Source organism: Oncorhynchus keta, chromosome 2, assembly GCF_023373465.1.
Source record: "Oncorhynchus keta strain PuntledgeMale-10-30-2019 chromosome 2, Oket_V2, whole genome shotgun sequence".
Classification (NCBI taxonomy): Eukaryota; Metazoa; Chordata; class Actinopteri; order Salmoniformes; family Salmonidae; genus Oncorhynchus; species Oncorhynchus keta.
Genome location: NC_068422.1, coordinates 76,515,027 through 76,532,040, shown reverse-complemented (window position 1 = coordinate 76,532,040; position 17,014 = coordinate 76,515,027). Strand labels below are relative to the sequence as shown.

At 47.8% G+C, this 17,014-nt stretch overlaps 1 protein-coding gene and 1 long non-coding RNA gene across 9 annotated transcripts in view; both read right to left on the bottom strand.

Annotated features, from left to right (window-relative positions):
* Positions 1-3,024: 3,024 nt before the first annotated feature.
* Positions 3,025-17,014, bottom strand: part of LOC118362605 (ras-related protein R-Ras2) — a 60,442-nt gene continuing 46,452 nt past the window's right edge. The window contains exons 2-6 of the mRNA XM_052484029.1: positions 12,844-12,931; positions 12,555-12,657; positions 9,138-9,246; positions 7,925-8,043; positions 3,025-5,219 (exon numbers count right to left, since the gene is read on the bottom strand). Coding sequence (XP_052339989.1) covers positions 5,132-5,219; positions 7,925-8,043; positions 9,138-9,246; positions 12,555-12,657; positions 12,844-12,931 — 507 coding nt within the window. The 3' untranslated portion in view covers positions 3,025-5,131. The remainder of the gene's footprint in view (positions 5,220-7,924; positions 8,044-9,137; positions 9,247-12,554; positions 12,658-12,843; positions 12,932-17,014) is intronic.
* On the bottom strand, positions 5,247-7,652 carry LOC127912929 (uncharacterized). 8 transcript variants are annotated; one of them, XR_008084177.1, is made up of 6 exons: positions 7,615-7,652; positions 7,451-7,491; positions 7,163-7,203; positions 6,995-7,035; positions 6,585-6,707; positions 5,247-6,152 (listed from the first exon to the last, which is right to left on the bottom strand). It is a non-coding gene; the product is annotated as an uncharacterized LOC127912929 (long non-coding RNA). The 8 variants fall into 8 exon arrangements; XR_008084178.1 differs by lacking the exon at positions 7,163-7,203; XR_008084158.1 differs by lacking the exons at positions 6,995-7,035; positions 7,163-7,203; positions 7,451-7,491; positions 7,615-7,652 and adding exons at positions 7,036-7,117; positions 7,204-7,301 and having other exon boundaries at positions 6,585-6,666.

Sequence of the window (17,014 nt, the reverse complement as noted above, 5' to 3'; positions counted from 1 at the left end):
CCCTCAGAGGCATGTTGAATCAGACCCAGGCTCAATAGTAAAAGGGGTTGACTCCCTGACAACTGGGACAGGCAGCTCAGACAAACCGTGAGAGTTTGGGGATGTGCAGTAGCCCACTGAGTCACGACTTTAAAAAACAGGAGCCAGCTGGGAAATTGTGTCCCAGTGAATGGTTGAGATTATACAATACCATGTAACAATTATACAATGTCTTGTAACCTTTTCAAAGAAATCTCCCACTCCCTCCAGAGAAACTCAGCATTACTGCTGATTGATGATGGTGCTGGCGAACGAGGAACAGAATTCCCTTTGATTTAATTAGGTGATTTGCAGTAATAAACGGTGCCATTGAAATCCTTGTCCTTATTAGTGCCCACATTTTAGGCTTTTGAATACAGTAGAGTGAGTCAGCAAAACACAGGTGGAGGGTATGAAAACAAATGGTAACCAAGGGGATGCAGAAATCCATTTAAGAGAGTCACTCAAACATAAAATGCCTACAACAACATGATATTTGTGTATTTTGGGCTTTCATTACTATTCAATTCTGAGTTTTCAAGACAGGGTTCTAATTTGAACCATGTTAAAACACAAGGAATATCATCCACCATCATCACTGATATGTGCAATCAACAGTTTTACGACTTTAAGAGGCACTGCACTACCCAACATACTGTATATCCTGTCTCGGCTCCCTCTAGTGTAGACAATGATTGAGAACAAATTAAGGAACAGGAGAGAGAGAGGAGAGAGAGAGATGACACGCAATAAGGTAATAGCGGTAAGTTCATCTCTCTCTAAAAAGCTCTGAAGATACCACAAAGCTCATATGTATGAGATGACTACCACCAAATTTAAACTCTCAGTGAAAGGATAGTAATGTCCTGGCATTTTAACAGAGCTGGAATAATGCCCTTCCAACACGTACTATTTTCTCCATATCCCATTCCCTTAATCTGAAATGAGAAACTGTAGTATAGTTATACTCCGACCCTCTCACCTTTCATTTGTAGTGGAGATGATAATCATTGCAACAGATAGTAGATGGACACCACTGAGCACACACACAACTGTCGGTGTCACACCTTCTAATGAGCCACATGAATGTGTGTGCATAAGCACAGTGCTTGCAGTTGTGTTTCCATGTGGGAGAGATGCAGTATAGGCCACTGTGTGTTCATCTCTACAATGGAACCTCTGAGGGAAAAACAGACTGGAATGTTCCGTGATTCTTCGGTGAGAAGACCTGGAGTTATTCACCCAGAATTGCTGCTTTGTCAGAGATCTCTACTCCTCTCCCTACTTCAGTATTACACCCTCAGAGCCCTGCACATCCTCTTCTCTGAGTACAGTACCTGTGTGCATCTGACTGGAGTATAAATGTGGTTGAGAGAGAAGCCAGTTGGATGTCGTATACTGTACATTAGTATGCATCAGGAGGATCCATCTCTCTGTGCAGCCATAGCTGCTCTGTATCAAAGCAACAAGGATAATGTTGTGCTGCCAGTAAGGCACAGACAATTAAGGACATCCTATGGTCTCCCTCCCTACCCTGTGTATTTTGATCAAAGGCCTGCATTTGAGCGGAGGTCTATAGCCAACTGAGACATATCTCCAGACACAGCCTTGCATGCATTATTTATCTGAGAATTAAGGGGGAAATGTCTCCTGAGCCCAACTGCTGCAATGGCGCCTGGTCAAAGCCTTGCTTTCATTTCTGCCAGCAGATAGAAATGAATGAGATCCAGTTGATGAAAATAATGTCCTCTGCGTAACTTTTTAGGACCATTACAGATCAAACCTAACTCCAAAAATATAACCAGAGCTTATATCTGAGAAATGATTTGACAGCTGTGGGGTACAGAGGCCCAGCAGTGACACATTTGTGCCCCCTGTGTCTCTTCCTAGGTACAAAGGCCTGGCCTGCAGTGACAAAACTGTCTCTGACTTGTGTAGTGACAGTAGATTGTTACAGCTGTTATGAATGAGTCCAAGCATAATGTGATTGGATTGCCATAGCCATCTGTTCCCCAGTCAATACAATTCTTTAGATAATGTAGAACCAGTCAAAGGACTTACAGCTCATCTTTATTTCCAGTAGCCGACACAGTAGACGTTCAGAGGCTATGCATTCAGACTCATGAACCACATCACGTAAGGATTTCTCCAGTATACAGCCGTAGCAGTCAATGATACATTGTATGGTTATTTGGAGACAAAGCCAGGTAGAATGGTAATAGCATTTAAATGACTGTGCTTGACTTGAGTGCACTACACACTGTATTGTTTCCAGCCCAGGAACACCACACAGATGACTCAGAGTCAAGGCCACCGAGAACACACAGCCAAAAGTAGGAATTATCTTCAAGGGTTCTTTTCAAACCAAATCTCACAGTGATCCTCTGTTGATTTGTGAGACATTTGTGCAGGGTGCTATGGCAACCATGTCCCTGTCCTGCTCCCTCCCCTCCAGAGTTGTATTCTACATTCTGGAGACGGCCAATCAGATGTGAAGAACTGAAGTGCTGCCTGGCGTCTGACCCCATATTTCTGCTGTGATGATGGAGATGACAGGAATAACATGACCATCAGCCAGAGAGAGGTGAGCCACACGGGTACACTTACCCTCCATACAAGAACACATTTGTTCCTGTAAGGCAGATATATCCAGCTGGAAGACAATACGCTATAGTAGAATGAGTTACATCACCAATAAGACAGCCGTTTTCACGCAGACAGTTCAGAGGTGGTGTTAATGTTGGAATGTTATTAGTGAAGACAGTGGTCCATCCTCATTATGACAACAGGTGTTCAGTGGGTATAAAATGATGGAATCTTCTCATCTTATTCCTCTTTGATTGGATACATCCATTTTCTCAAAGCAAAAATCTCAAAGCAATTATCTGCCAACGCAACTGTTATTGTTCCACCTCGCTTCACAATACAAGGTCAACAAAATATGAAGTTTACCAAATGCAGGACTTCTCAAAAAAACTAAAACAAAAAGAATATCCGCTATTATAGTTGGCTGAATGACAGATTTTATTATAGCACCAGAAGCTATACATGGGGCAAGGGGCATGGACTTGAAAAGAAAAAAATATATGAATTGAATGTGCTGTACATAAAGTCTGCCAAAAGACAGGAGGTGGTACATACAGACTCCACCATTGAGCAGAACACATGAATCTGTGACCCAAACATTGACCTAGAGAACAGTGAAGAGAAGAGTGAACGGCCTACCCACAATCCACCCTGCTAGTAGGTCAGGTGGGCTGAGTGGAGACGCTCAACCATTTGCAGAATGGGCATTGGGCAAGGTAGTGGGGAATGGTCAAGGAAAATGTGTCACCAACACCAACTCTTGGAAGATTAGGCCAAATGAGGACCAATCAAGTCAAATCAAAACCATGAGAGGAGGAAAGGTTCTGGACCACAGGTTGGTCAAGAACCAATGTAGGCCTAGTCTTCTTCAGTTCAAAACCAGCTAAGGGAATTATACATTCCTCTTTACATATACACACTGCTGTGCTGTGAGAGCATATTCACTTACAGACATATAAAAATACTTGTCAACTAGTTTGATAAGAAAATAATGTATAAAAGTATAAAGTAAAAACATTTACTCAAGTCCATCAAATAATCACTTTCATGTTTCTTTTTGTCTTATATTACATGATGATATAACAACACTACAATAGTTCATTGGTTTATATTAAGCAGAAATACAGATCATATTGAAAAGGATGACAAGACAACAGAATGTGTGAATTGTCTTGATGTTAACTTTAAAGGTGAGAGGTCAGGTGATGTAATGGCAATGATGTAACCTCCATGTGACTGTGGGAGTCATGGAAACAGCTCCAAACTGGCCCAGAGTCACACCAATAACCTTGGAGGACATGAAAACATCTCCAAGAATAATTGAAGGCAGTGTGTAACAAACAACCATGTCATTGAAATGAAGTTACAGTTTGTTTATATGAGTGAGCTTCAACAGCTCAATACCTCTGTCTACTTGAAGTAATACCTACGTTCCAAAAGAGAGCCAAATAGATGGTACAAAAATCAATGTTCCAACTGAGAGGGATTGATTTGAAAAGATATGTCAGAGAGGAACATTTCCGAAACTGCTCTGCTATTAACAGCTTCATTATCAGTGAGGTACATAAATACTACCAATGGTCTCTTCTGCTCTGCTTGTCAAAGATTAAAAATATAAAGAGTTTAAAATGTTTAATTCTGATTAGGCCAACCTGACTCTGAGCTAGTCAACAACAACAGGTAAGAGTCAGAGAAGAGTTGTACAACTAAATAAATAAAACAGGTTTGATATCATGTTATTAGAAGCCTAAAGTCTATGAACCTTACAATGCAAATACAGTAAACATTCCATATTTGGCCAGTGAGATGAGTGCAGAATCCATAGACATAGAAATGGATCCGCTGACGACGCTGGAAAGTTAAGTTGTCATAATAACTTTAGGGCTATCTAGGTTTATACTGTACAGTGTACATACTTGTATACATGTTATGTTCATAGAAGTCAAACCAAACTCATCAACCTTACACGCTGTACTGTGGCGATTTAATAAGTCATTACAAATGCGCTTTCAAAATCACAACAAATGTCACTTATGTACAGTAGCGGATGAGCACATGGAAGTAAAAACGGATATGACATGACATACACAGAGCTTCATAAGATCACTGCTCTATTCTGATGAGAAACTGGTAACTAGTAAACCTCTCATTGACATTCTGGATATATATATTTCTCATTCAATCTCGGCAAAAAGTACAAATGTCACTGCAAGGCAAGAAAAAGTCCTTCAGAATACAAAAAATGATATTGTTTAGCTGATTTAAGAGGCAATGTTTAGTGTTAGGACTTTTTCATATGAATTGAATTATTGTTGAAGGTCAAGTGGTGTTTTTTAACATTTGGCGTTGTCAGTTTCTTCTAGAAGTGAAGTCCGGGGGCAGTAGTTCCTGGTAACTACCACAGGAACTTCTGTTGAAGTCATGCACGTGGAGAAGGCAGCGCTCAGTCATCCATACAGGATGTCATGTCAGGCAGGAGGCGGGGACTGGTGACAGCATCTGGGTGAGTGACAGTGATAAGGCCCACTCAGACGATCACACAATGGCAGCCACTCTTGTCCTTTTCTTTCCGCGTGGGTTCTGGCGAGGGCGGGCATTCCTGTTCCTGGAATTTCCTGAGAGGAGAAAGTGCATTATTACGTTATGAGTAAAGCAGAGATAGAAAGATTCTAACAAAATAATCTGACTCATTCAAGCAACAATTGTTTTGTTCTGGCTTTGAGTGTAGATGAGATCACATCCTGTCATTGACATTAGGGCATTCTCACATATGAAATTTGGTACTCTGGTTCAGTTTTCTGGATCGTTTGTGAGAATTCTACAGAATACGTTTTGATTTCACAAAACCTGTAAATAAAAGTTTCAGGGTGCAATTAGCAAGTCCTCCAGTACCCCCAACAGTACACATGTTTATTGTAACCCTGGACAAGCACACCTGATTCAACTTGTTAACTAATCTTCAAGCCCTCAATGAGTTGAATGAGGTGTGGTTGTCCAGGTCTACAATGAAACTGTGTAATGTTGGAGGTACTGGAGGACCATGGTTGGGAAACACTGTTCTACATGATGGTAGCAAGTTAGCTTGTTTAAAACGGGCAAAAAGTTCCACCTGTCTCGCACTGCCACCTGGTACTCTAGTCCTGGGTCTTGAACCCGCTACTCACGCAGGACCAGGATTCGTTGAAGCTAGGGTTTGTTTCTGTTTCAAACATGCTTTATAGCTCAGATCAGGGTACCAAACTTTCCAGGGTCCAGATCATAAGGGGATATGTGAAAGTGCCCTTAGTGACATTCCATGTGGAAGTATTGCATAAAGCACCTTTCAAATGTACTTGAGAAAGACAGACTAGTGCCAGTGAAGGAACAAAAGCTGAAACTACTTCTTTCCCTCAACCCATTGCCACTGTATTCAGGGAGGTACAGTGGGGTTGTGGTGCCACCTACAGTCAGTAATGAATCCACCCACCTGATTACTCTAACTCTACAGTCAGTAATGAATCCACCCACCTGATTACTCTAACTCTACAGTCAGTAATGAATCCACCCACCTGATTACTCTAACCAACTCTACAGTCAGTAATGAATCCACCCACCTGATTACTCTAACTCGACAGTCAGTAATGAATCCACCCACCTGATTACTCTAACCAACTCTACAGTCAGTAATGAATCCACCCACCTGATTACTCTAACTCTACAGTCAGTAATGAATCCACCCACCTGATTACTCTAACTCTACAGTCACTAATGAATCCACCCACCTGATTACTGCTAACCAACTCTACAGTCAGTAATGAATCCACCCACCTGATTACTCTAACCAACTCTACAGTCAGTAATGAATCCACCCACCTGATTACTCTAACTCTCTAAAGTCAGTAATGAATCCACCCACCCACCTGATTACTCTAACTCTACAGTCATTAATGAATCCACCCACCTGATTACTCTAACTCGAAAGTCAGAATGAATCCACCCACCTGATTACTCTAACTCTACAGTCAGTAATGAATCCACCCACCTGATTACTCTAACTCTACAGTCAGTAATGAATCCACCCACCTGATTACTCTAACTCGAAAGTCAGTAATGAATCCACCCACCTGATTACTCTAACTCTACAGTCAGTAATGAATCCACCCACCTGATTACTCTAACTCTAAAGTCAGTAATGAATCCACCCACCTGATTACTCTAACTCTAAAGTCAGTAATGAATCCACCCACCTGATTACTCTAACTCTACAGTCATTAATGAATCCACCCACCTGATTACTCTAACTCTAAAGTCAGTAATGAATCCACCCACCTGATTACTCTAACTCTAAAGTCAGTAATGAATCCACCCACCTGATTACTCTAACTCTACAGTCATTAATGAATCCACCCACCTGATTACTCTAACTCGAAAGTCAGTAATGAATCCACCCACCTGATTACTCTAACTCTACAGTCAGTAATGAATCCACCCACCTGATTACTCTAACTCTACAGTCAGTAATGAATCCACCCACCTGATTACTCTAACCAACTCTACAGTCAGTAATGAATCCACCCACCTGATTACTCTAACTCGAAAGTCAGTAATGAATCCACCCACCTGATTACTCTAACTCTACAGTCAGTAATGAATCCACCCACCTGATTACTCTAACTCTACAGTCAGTAATGAATCCACCCACCTGATTACTCTAACCAACTCTACAGTCAGTAATGAATCCACCCACCTGATTACTCTAACTGTCAAATGAATCCACAAACATGATTACTCTAACCAACTCTACAGTCAGTAATGAATCCACCCACCTGATTACTCTAACTCTAAAGTCAGTAATGAATCCACCCACCTGATTACTCTAACTCTACAGTCATTAATGAATCCACCCACCTGATTACTCTAACTCTAAAGTCAGTAATGAATCCACCCACCTGATTACTCTAACTCTAAAGTCAGTAATGAATCCACCCACCTGATTACTCTAACTCTAAAGTCAGTAATGAATCCACCCACCTGATTACTCTAACTCGAAAGTCAGTAATGAATCCACCCACCTGATTATGATTACCCCCCACCAACTCTACAGTCAGTAATGAATCCACCCACATGATTACTCTAACCAACTCTAAAGTCAGTAATGAATCCACCCACATGATTACTCTAACCAACTCTACAGTCAGTAATGAATCCACCCACATGATTACTCTAACTATAAAGTCGGTAATGAATCCACCCACCTGATTACTCTAACTAACTCTACAGTCAGTAATGCATCCACCCACATGATTACTCTAACTATAAAGTTGGTAATGAATCCACCCACCTGATTACTCTAACCAGCTCCTGGAAAGCCTGGTCTACATTCATACGGATTTTGGCTGAGGCCTCCATATACGTCACCTTGAGCTGTCTGGCCAGCTGCTGGCCCTCCTCCTGGGTCACCTGAAGGGACGAAACAGGTACAGGGATATATCTTAGATAAATAGCATGTACTCCTTGGCATCACCCTGTGCCCCAGCTGGGTGAAGACTTCACTTTAGGACCAATAGAACGGTTTCAAATGATCAAACAAGAATCAGGAAACTAGTGACATCCGCTGGTGAGGCTGAGAAGCACATGGGTCAGAGGGTTCACAGCCAAGAGTGGGTCACTAAGAAATATGTAAACAATACAGCAAATGTATCACATTACATTTTACATTCAAATAGCACCTGATTTATATGTGCTTTGCTAGAATATTGTTGCTTCTGGTCCGTCCAAAACTATTATGACAAGATTAGAGACCAGGGCCCGTATCCACAAAGCGTCTCTGTGTAGGAGTGCTGATCTAGGATCAGTTTAGCCTTTTAGTTCATAATAAATAAGATTGTATGGACAGATCCTGGATTAGCACTCCTACTCTAAGACACTTTGTGGATACGGGCTCAGACCTCATTGCAAAATCATTTATTCTACCGTCCTAAAACAGCTGAACCCATTGAGTTGCCAGTAATGGGTAGAATTTAATCATACTCCTCAACTAATTTGTTAAAGCCCACATTTAGACTACTTCATTTGGATGAATCATATTGAGTTATCAATTCTAACAGAGGCCCACATTATATTCAGTCAATAAAAATAATTATGACAGTAATTGATGTGATAAATGCATTTATATTTGCTCAGAAGAGAGAATGTGTTTTATTCCAGCAGGTGACAGTGTGGAGTCATGCGGGAGAGTAAACTGCAGCTGAAAGCCAATGAAGGCCACAGAATGAGCCCTCTCCTTTTCATACCCTTCCTCCCTCCTCTTTTCCTCTGTCCCACAATGTTTTTGTTGGTCACCTTCTCTTACTCTCTTTTTCCTCACTCCCTCTTTGGCTACCCAAATAGCTCCAACCACCACCACCACTATCCATTTTCACATTTCAAAATATAAATCAATTAGAAATGACACATTTTTAAAGCTTGTTGCTTTATATTTACCTTCCTCACATCACCCTAACATGTATGTGTATTTGCACTGGAGCTGGGCCGTTAGGAGGACTGCTACTCACCTGTCTCTGGAGCTCCAGATCGGCTTTATTGCCTACAAGGATCATGGGAAATTCATCACGGTCTTTGACTCTGAGGATCTGTCTTTGGAATTTGTAGATTTCTTCAAAGCTGTGAAACATAAAGCACGCAGCATCACTCGATGCCCCCAGTAAACTCTACACATTACCCAGCCAGAAGGGAGCTTGATTACAACACCAAACTGTGACATAGAGCTCAGACATAAAGATAAAGCTGGTGCCTCTGTGGACCTCCCAGGAATGTTGTCTCACAGCCACAAAAAATGAACCCCCCCTGCCCTCCCCTCCCCCACTGCACCCAGGCAGACGGGATTGACGTCTCTGTGAATCAGACAGGGTGGGTGAAGGGTGAAGGGAGGTACTCCAGAGCACAGACAGAGAAGTCAATGAACTCCTGTGGTACTGCATGCCTCAATGTTCCAGAAATGTTCGCATGAGCATTGCAGTAAAGCCTTGGTGAACTTGTGAGCAGCCTCAGCACAGGCTTGCCTGCCTTCCATTGACCAGGGAGGGGTAGCCCTAAGCAGGTCTGTCCCTTTAACCAGAGCTTTGCTCCCCGTTGACTTGAAAGGCTTTTAGTGTAATACAAATATCATGCTAACTGTTTGAACCAAACCGCATACATAGAAATATCCCCCAGAGATAAAGGGAAACAGAATGTAACCACAAACCCAGGAGTGTGTTCTCGTGAATGGCTGCCGGCGGGCAGCTTGGCGAGCACATAGTAAATCTGGAGAGCCTTGACTAACGTAAATGGAGGAAGGAAAGACTGTTTACAGCAGGGAGAGAGGGGACTCTGAGGGGTGGGTTGAGACACCACCATCACATTGCTGCACAGGGACCAGAGGAGTGACAAGGGCCCAAGACTGCCAACCACAGCACTACAGGACAGCACATATAGAGGGGATGCATTCATTCTCATGCAGGTGATTTAATGCAGGGTTTTTACACAGAAAACCAAAGCCTGTAAAGAGGTGGATGTTGAAAGAGAGGTATATGAGCAGAGGAGAACAAAAGAGAATGACGACACAGGTTGGCAAGAACGGAAGTGTGGGAGAACAAGAGAGTGTGAGTGAGAGAGATGTATGTGTTTAGCATGAGAGGGAGAGCAGGAGAGAGGAGCAGGCAGACAGAGGGAGAAAGAAAGCGATAGAGAGAAATGTAGACCAAGATAGGTGCAGATAGAGAGAGATGGACAGTCAGGCAGACAGAGAGAGAGGGACAGTCAGGCAGACACAGAGAGAGGGACAGTCAGGCAGACACAGAGAGAGGGACAGTCAGGCAGACACAGAGAGATGGACAGTCAGGCAGACAGACAGAGAGAGGACAGTCAGGCAGACACAGAGAGAGGGACAGTCAGGCAGACACAGAGAGATGGACAGTCAGGCAGACACAGAGAGATGGACAGTCAGGCAGACAGAGAGAGAGGGACAGTCAGGCAGACACAGAGAGAGGGACAGTCAGGCAGACACAGAGAGATGGACAGTCAGGCAGACAGAGAGAGAGGGACAGTCAGGCAGACACAGAGAGAGGGACAGTCAGGCAGACACAGAGAGATGGACAGTCAGGCAGACACAGAGAGATGGACAGTCAGGCAGACACAGAGAGATGGACAGTCAGGCAGACACAGAGAGAGGGACAGTCAGGCAGACAGAGAGAGAGGGACAGTCAGGCAGACACAGAGAGAGGGACAGTCAGGCAGACAGAGAGAGAGGGACAGTCAGGCAGACACAGAGAGATGGACAGTCAGGCAGACACAGAGAGAGGGACAGTCAGGCAGACACAGAGAGAGGACAGTCAGGCAGACACAGAGAGAGGGACAGTCAGGCAGACACAGAGAGGGGACAGTCAGGCAGACACAGAGAGAGGGACAGTCAGGCAGACACAGAGAGAGGGACAGTCAGGCAGACACAGAGGAGGGACAGTCAGGCAGACACAGAGAGAGGGACAGTCAGGCAGACACAGAGAGGGACAGTCAGGCAGACACAGAGAGAGGGACAGTCAGGCAGACACAGAGAGAGGGACAGTCAGGCAGACACAGGAAAGGGACAGTCAGGCAGACACAGAGAGGGACAGTCAGGCAGACACAGAGAGATGGACAGTCAGGCAGACACAGAGAGAGGGACAGTCAGGCAGACACAGAGAGAGGGACAGTCAGGCAGACACAGAGAGAGGGACAGTCAGGCAGACACAGAGAGAGGGACAGTCAGGCAGACACAGAGAGAGGGACAGTCAGGCAGACACAGAGAGAGGGACAGTCAGGCAGACACAGAGAGATGGACAGTCAGGCAGACACAGAGAGATGGACAGTCAGGCAGACACAGAGAGATGGACAGTCAGGCAGACAGAGAGAGGGACAGTCAGGCAGACACAGAGAGATGGACAGTCAGGCAGACACAGAGAGATGGACAGTCAGGCAGACAGAGAGAGAGGGACAGTCAGGCAGACACAGAGAGAGGGACAGTCAGGCAGACACAGAGAGATGGACAGTCAGGCAGACACAGAGAGAGGGACAGTCAGGCAGACACAGAGAGAGGGACAGTCAGGCAGACACAGAGAGAGGGACAGTCAGGCAGACACAGAGAGAGGGACAGTCAGGCAGACACAGAGAGAGGGACAGTCAGGCAGACACAGAGAGATGGACAGTCAGGCAGACACAGAGAGATGGACAGTCAGGCAGACACAGAGAGATGGACAGTCAGGCAGACACAGAGAGATGGACAGTCAGGCAGACACAGAGAGAGGACAGTCAGGCAGACACAGAGAGATGGACAGTCAGGCAGACACAGAGAGAGGGACAGTCAGGCAGACACAGAGAGAGGGACAGTCAGGCAGACACAGAGAGAGGGACAGTCAGGCAGACACAGAGAGAGGGACAGTCAGGCAGACACAGAGAGAGGGACAGTCAGGCAGACACAGAGAGAGGGACAGTCAGGCAGACACAGAGAGAGGGACAGTCAGGCAGAGAGAGGAAAGGGAAAACAGAGATAGGTGCAGACAGAGAGAGGGACAGTCAGGCAGACACAGAGAGAGGGACAGTCAGGCAGACACAGAGAGAGGGACAGTCAGGCAGACACAGAGAGAGGGACAGTCAGGCAGACACAGAGAGAGGGACAGTCAGGCAGACACAGAGAGAGGGACAGTCAGGCAGACACAGAGAGAGGGACAGTCAGGCAGACACAGAGAGAGGGACAGTCAGGCAGACACAGAGAGAGGGACAGTCAGGCAGACACAGAGAGAGGGACAGTCAGGCAGACACAGAGAGAGGGACAGTCAGGCAGACACAGAGAGAGGGACAGTCAGGCAGACACAGAGAGAGGGACAGTCAGGCAGACAGAGAGAGGCACAGACAGATAGAGAGGCAGTATGGGGGTGACACGTGACTGGGTTGTCACTCACCTTCCTCTGTCAGTGACTGAGAAGACAAGCAGGAATCCCTCCCCTGTCCTCATGTATTGTTCTCTCATGGCTCCAAACTCTTCCTGTCCGGCCGTGTCCAGGACTAACAAACACAGGGACAGACACGTTAGACACACACACAGTAGCACTTCTCCTGAAAAAGGTACTGTACAAAACTAAACCCTCCAAGAGAACAGTAATCTCCTGTGAAGGCTGGAATTTCTCAATGAACATTAGTGCTGTGGTCAGATTTCTCCTGTTTGTTTACAGGCTGAGGGTCTATACTTACTGTCAAGCCGGGCCGCCCTCTCGTCAATGACACACTGCTTCGTATACGAGTCTTCAATCGTGGGATCATAGTCAGTGACAAAGTAGGACTGGAGAGAGAAAGAGGGAGAGTGAACATGGTGTACAGTAAGGACTGAGGAGACATACAGCAGAGAAGGCAGTGAGATAAACAACTGGCTATGGCTCGGTCTTCTAGAGAGTAAACACTCCATCCATTTGTGTTGTTCAGTAACTCGTTGACCTCTACACTACTATGCAGCATGCAGGAGGTAAACACATAATCCTGACCCATGTGTTGTGAAAGTCAGGGTAAATACGAACTCACATAACCACTCCACTGTTTCTGAGGGCCACAGGAAAACGAGGTCATCTGGAGTGTTCATGACCAAAACACTGCTAATGTCAATGGTACTTCTGTCGCCACTATTCCAACAATGACACTAATTAGCCATCTTCCAGAGGCTGGTAATGAAGCAGTGACTGGGACTGCCTGTCTGTAGGTGGAGACGGCGCTTGAAGCTGTGCATTTTATTACATTTTCTCTGCATGTTTTGTAGGCCTCTCCTGTGGGACTAGTTAAGTGACAGCTGAGAACGACATACAAAGCATGTCCTATATCAGAGCGGAACACAGTGCACTGGCTCCATGTGGACAGGAGGGGTGGACTCACAGCTGAGAACAACATACAAAGCATGTCCTATATCAGAGCGGAACACAGTGCACTGGCTCCATGTGGACAGGAGGGGTGGACTCACAGCTGAGAACAACATACAACGCATGTCCTATATCAGAGCGGAACACAGTGCACTGGCTCCATGTGGACAGGAGGGGTGGACTCACTGCTGAGAACAACATACAACGCATGTCCTATATCAGAGCGGAACACAGTGCACTGGCTCCATGTGGACAGGAGGGGTGGACTCACAGCTGAGAACAACATACAAAGCATGTCCTATATCAGAGCGGAACACAGTGCACTGGCTCCATGTGGACAGGAGGGGTGGACTCACTGGAACAACATACAACGCATGTCCTATATCAGAGAACACAGTGCACTGGCTCCATGTGGACAGGAGGGTGGACTCACAGCTGAGAACAACATACAACGCATGTCCTATATCAGAGCGGAACACAGTGCACTGGCTCCATGTGGACAGGAGGGGTGGACTCACTGCTGAGAACAACATACAACGCATGTCCTATATCAGAGCGGAACACAGTGCACTGGCTCCATGTGGACAGGAGGGGTGGACTCACTGCTGAGAACAACATACAACGCATGTCCTATATCAGAGCGGAACACAGTGCACTGGCTCCATGTGGACAGGAGGGGTGGACTCACAGCTGAGAACAACATACAACGCATGTCCTATATCAGAGCGGAACACAGTGCACTGGCTCCATGTGGACAGGAGGGGTGGACTCACTGCTGAGAACAACATACAACGCATGTCCTATATCAGAGCGGAACACAGTGCACTGGCTCCATGTGGACAGGAGGGGTGGACTCACTGCTGAGAACAATATTATGTCACTACAGGTAAAAATACATTTACATTTGAGTCATTTAGCAGATGCTCTTATCCAGAGAAACTTACAAGAGCAATTAGGGTTGCAAGTTCAAACCCCCGAGCTGACAAGGTACAAATCTGTCGTTCTGCCCCTGAACAGGCAGTTAACCCACTGTTCCTAGGCTGTCATTGAAAATAAGAATTTGTTCTTAACGTGTTAACGGTACAGGTTCCCACAGGGGTACAGGTTGCCTCTCCCTTTCTCCCCATGTCTCTCCCTTTCTCCCCATGCCTCTCCCTCTCCCCCATGCCTCTCCCTATCCCCCCATGCCTCTCCCTCTCTCCCCATGCCTCTCCCTCTCCCCCCATGACTCTCCCTCTCCCCCATGCTTCTCTCTATCCCCCATGCCTCTCCCTATCCCCCATGCCTCTCCCTATCCCCCCATGCCTCTCCCTCTCTCGTCATGCCTTTCCCTCAACCCCCATGCCTCTCCCTCTCTCGTCATGCCTCTCCCTCTCCCCCATGCCTCTCCATATCCTCCCATGCCTCTCCCTATCCCCCATGCCTCTCCATATCTTCCCCCATGCCTCTCCCTATCCCCCCATGCCTCTCCCTCTCCCCATGCCTCTCCCTCTCCCCCCCTATGCCTCTCCCTCTCCCCCATGCCTCTCCCTATCCCCCCATACCTCTCCCTATCCCCCCATGCCTCTCCCTCTCTCGTCATGCCTTTCCCTCAACCCCCATGCCTCTCCCTCTCTCGTCATGTCTCTCCCTATCCCCCATGCCTCTCCCTATCCCCCCCCATGCCTCTCTCGTCATGCCTTTCCCTCATGCCTCTCCCTCTCCCCCATGCCTCTCCCTCTCTCGTCATGCCTCTCCCTCTCCCCCATGCCTCTCTCTCCCTCTCCCCCATGCCTCTCCCTCTCGTCATGCCTCCCTCTCATGCCTCTCCCTCTCTCGTCATGCCTCTCCCTCTCATGTCCTCCCTATGCCCCCTCTCTCGTCATGCCTCTCCCTATGCCCCCCTCCCCTCCCATGCCTCTCCCTCTCTCATCATGCCTTTCCCCCATGCCCCCCCTCTCCCATGCCTCTCCCTCTATCGTCATGCCTCTCCCTCTCATGTCTCTCCCTCTCATGTCTCTCCCTCTCCCCCATGACTCTCTCTATCCCCCATGCCTCTCCCTATCCCCCATGCCTCTCCCTCTCCCCCATGCCTCTCCCCCCATCCCCCATGCCTATCCCTATCCCCCCCCCCCATGCCTTTCCCTCAACCCCCATGCCTCTCCCTCTCTTGTCATGTCTCTCCCTATCCCCCCATGCCTCTCCCTCTCCCCCATGCCTCTCCCTCTCCCCCATGCCTCTCCCTCTCCCCCCATGCCTCTCCCCCCCATGCCTCTCCCCCATCTCTCGTCATGCCTCTCCCTATCCCCCCCATGCCTCTCCCTCTCCCCCATGCCTCTCCGTCTCCCCCCCCATGCCTCTCCCTATCCCCCATGCCTCTCCCTCTCCCCATGCCCCCCTATGCCCCATGCTCCCTCTCTCGTCATGCCTTTCCCCCCATGCAACCCCCATGCCTCTCCCTCTCTCGTCATGCCTCTCCCTCTCCCCCATGCCTCTCCCAACCCCCATGCCTCTCCTCTCTCCCATGCCTCTCCCTCCCCCATGCCTTTCCCTCATGTCTCTCCCTCTCCCCCATGCCTCTCCCTCTCTCGTCATGCCTCTCCCTCTCATGTCTCTCCCTATCCCCCCTCTCTCCCCATGCCTTTCCCTCTCCCCCATGCCTCTCCCTCAACCCCCATGCCTCTCCCTCTCTCGTCATGCCTCTCCCTCTCTCCCCATGCCTTTCCCTCAACCCCCTTGCCTCTCCCTCTCATGTCTCTCCCTGCTCCCTCCCCCATGCCTCTCCCTCTCATGTCTCTCCCTCTCCCTCTCCCCCATGCCTCTTCCTCTCAACCCCATGCCTCTCCCTCTCATGTCCTCTCTCCCCCATCCTCCCCTCAACCCCCATGCCTCTCCCTCTCTCGTGCCTCTCCCTCTCTCCCCCCATGCCTTCCCTCAACCCCCATGCCTCTCCCTCTTATGTCTCTCCCCCATCCCTCTCTCATGCCTCTCCCTCTCATGCCTTTCCCTCAACCCCCATCCTCTCCTCTCCCATGCCTCTCCCTCTCCCCCATGCCTTTCCCTCAACCCCCATGCCTCTCCCTCTCTCGTCATGCCTCTCCCCCTCTCCCCATGCCTTTCCCTCAACCCCCATCCCTCCCTCCCCCATGCCTTTCCCTCAACCCCCTTGCCTCTCCCTCTCATGCCTCTCTCCCCCCATCTCTCCCCATGCCTCTCCCTCTTATGCCTCTCCCTCTCCCCATGCTCTCGTCTCCCCCATGCCTCTCCCTCTCATGCCTCTCCCTCCCTCTCTCCCCATGCCTCTCCCCTCATGTCTCCCCCCCCATGCCTCTCCTCCCCATGCCCCCTCAATGCCTCTCCCTCTCTCGTCATGCCTCTCCCTCTCATGTCTCTCCCTCTCCCCCATGCCTTTCCCTCAACCCCCATGCCTCTCCCTCTCATCATGTCTCCCTCCCTCTCCCTCCCCCCATGCCTCTCCCTCTCTCGTCATGCATCTCCCTCTCCCCCATGCCCCCATGCCTTCCTCAACCCCCATGCCT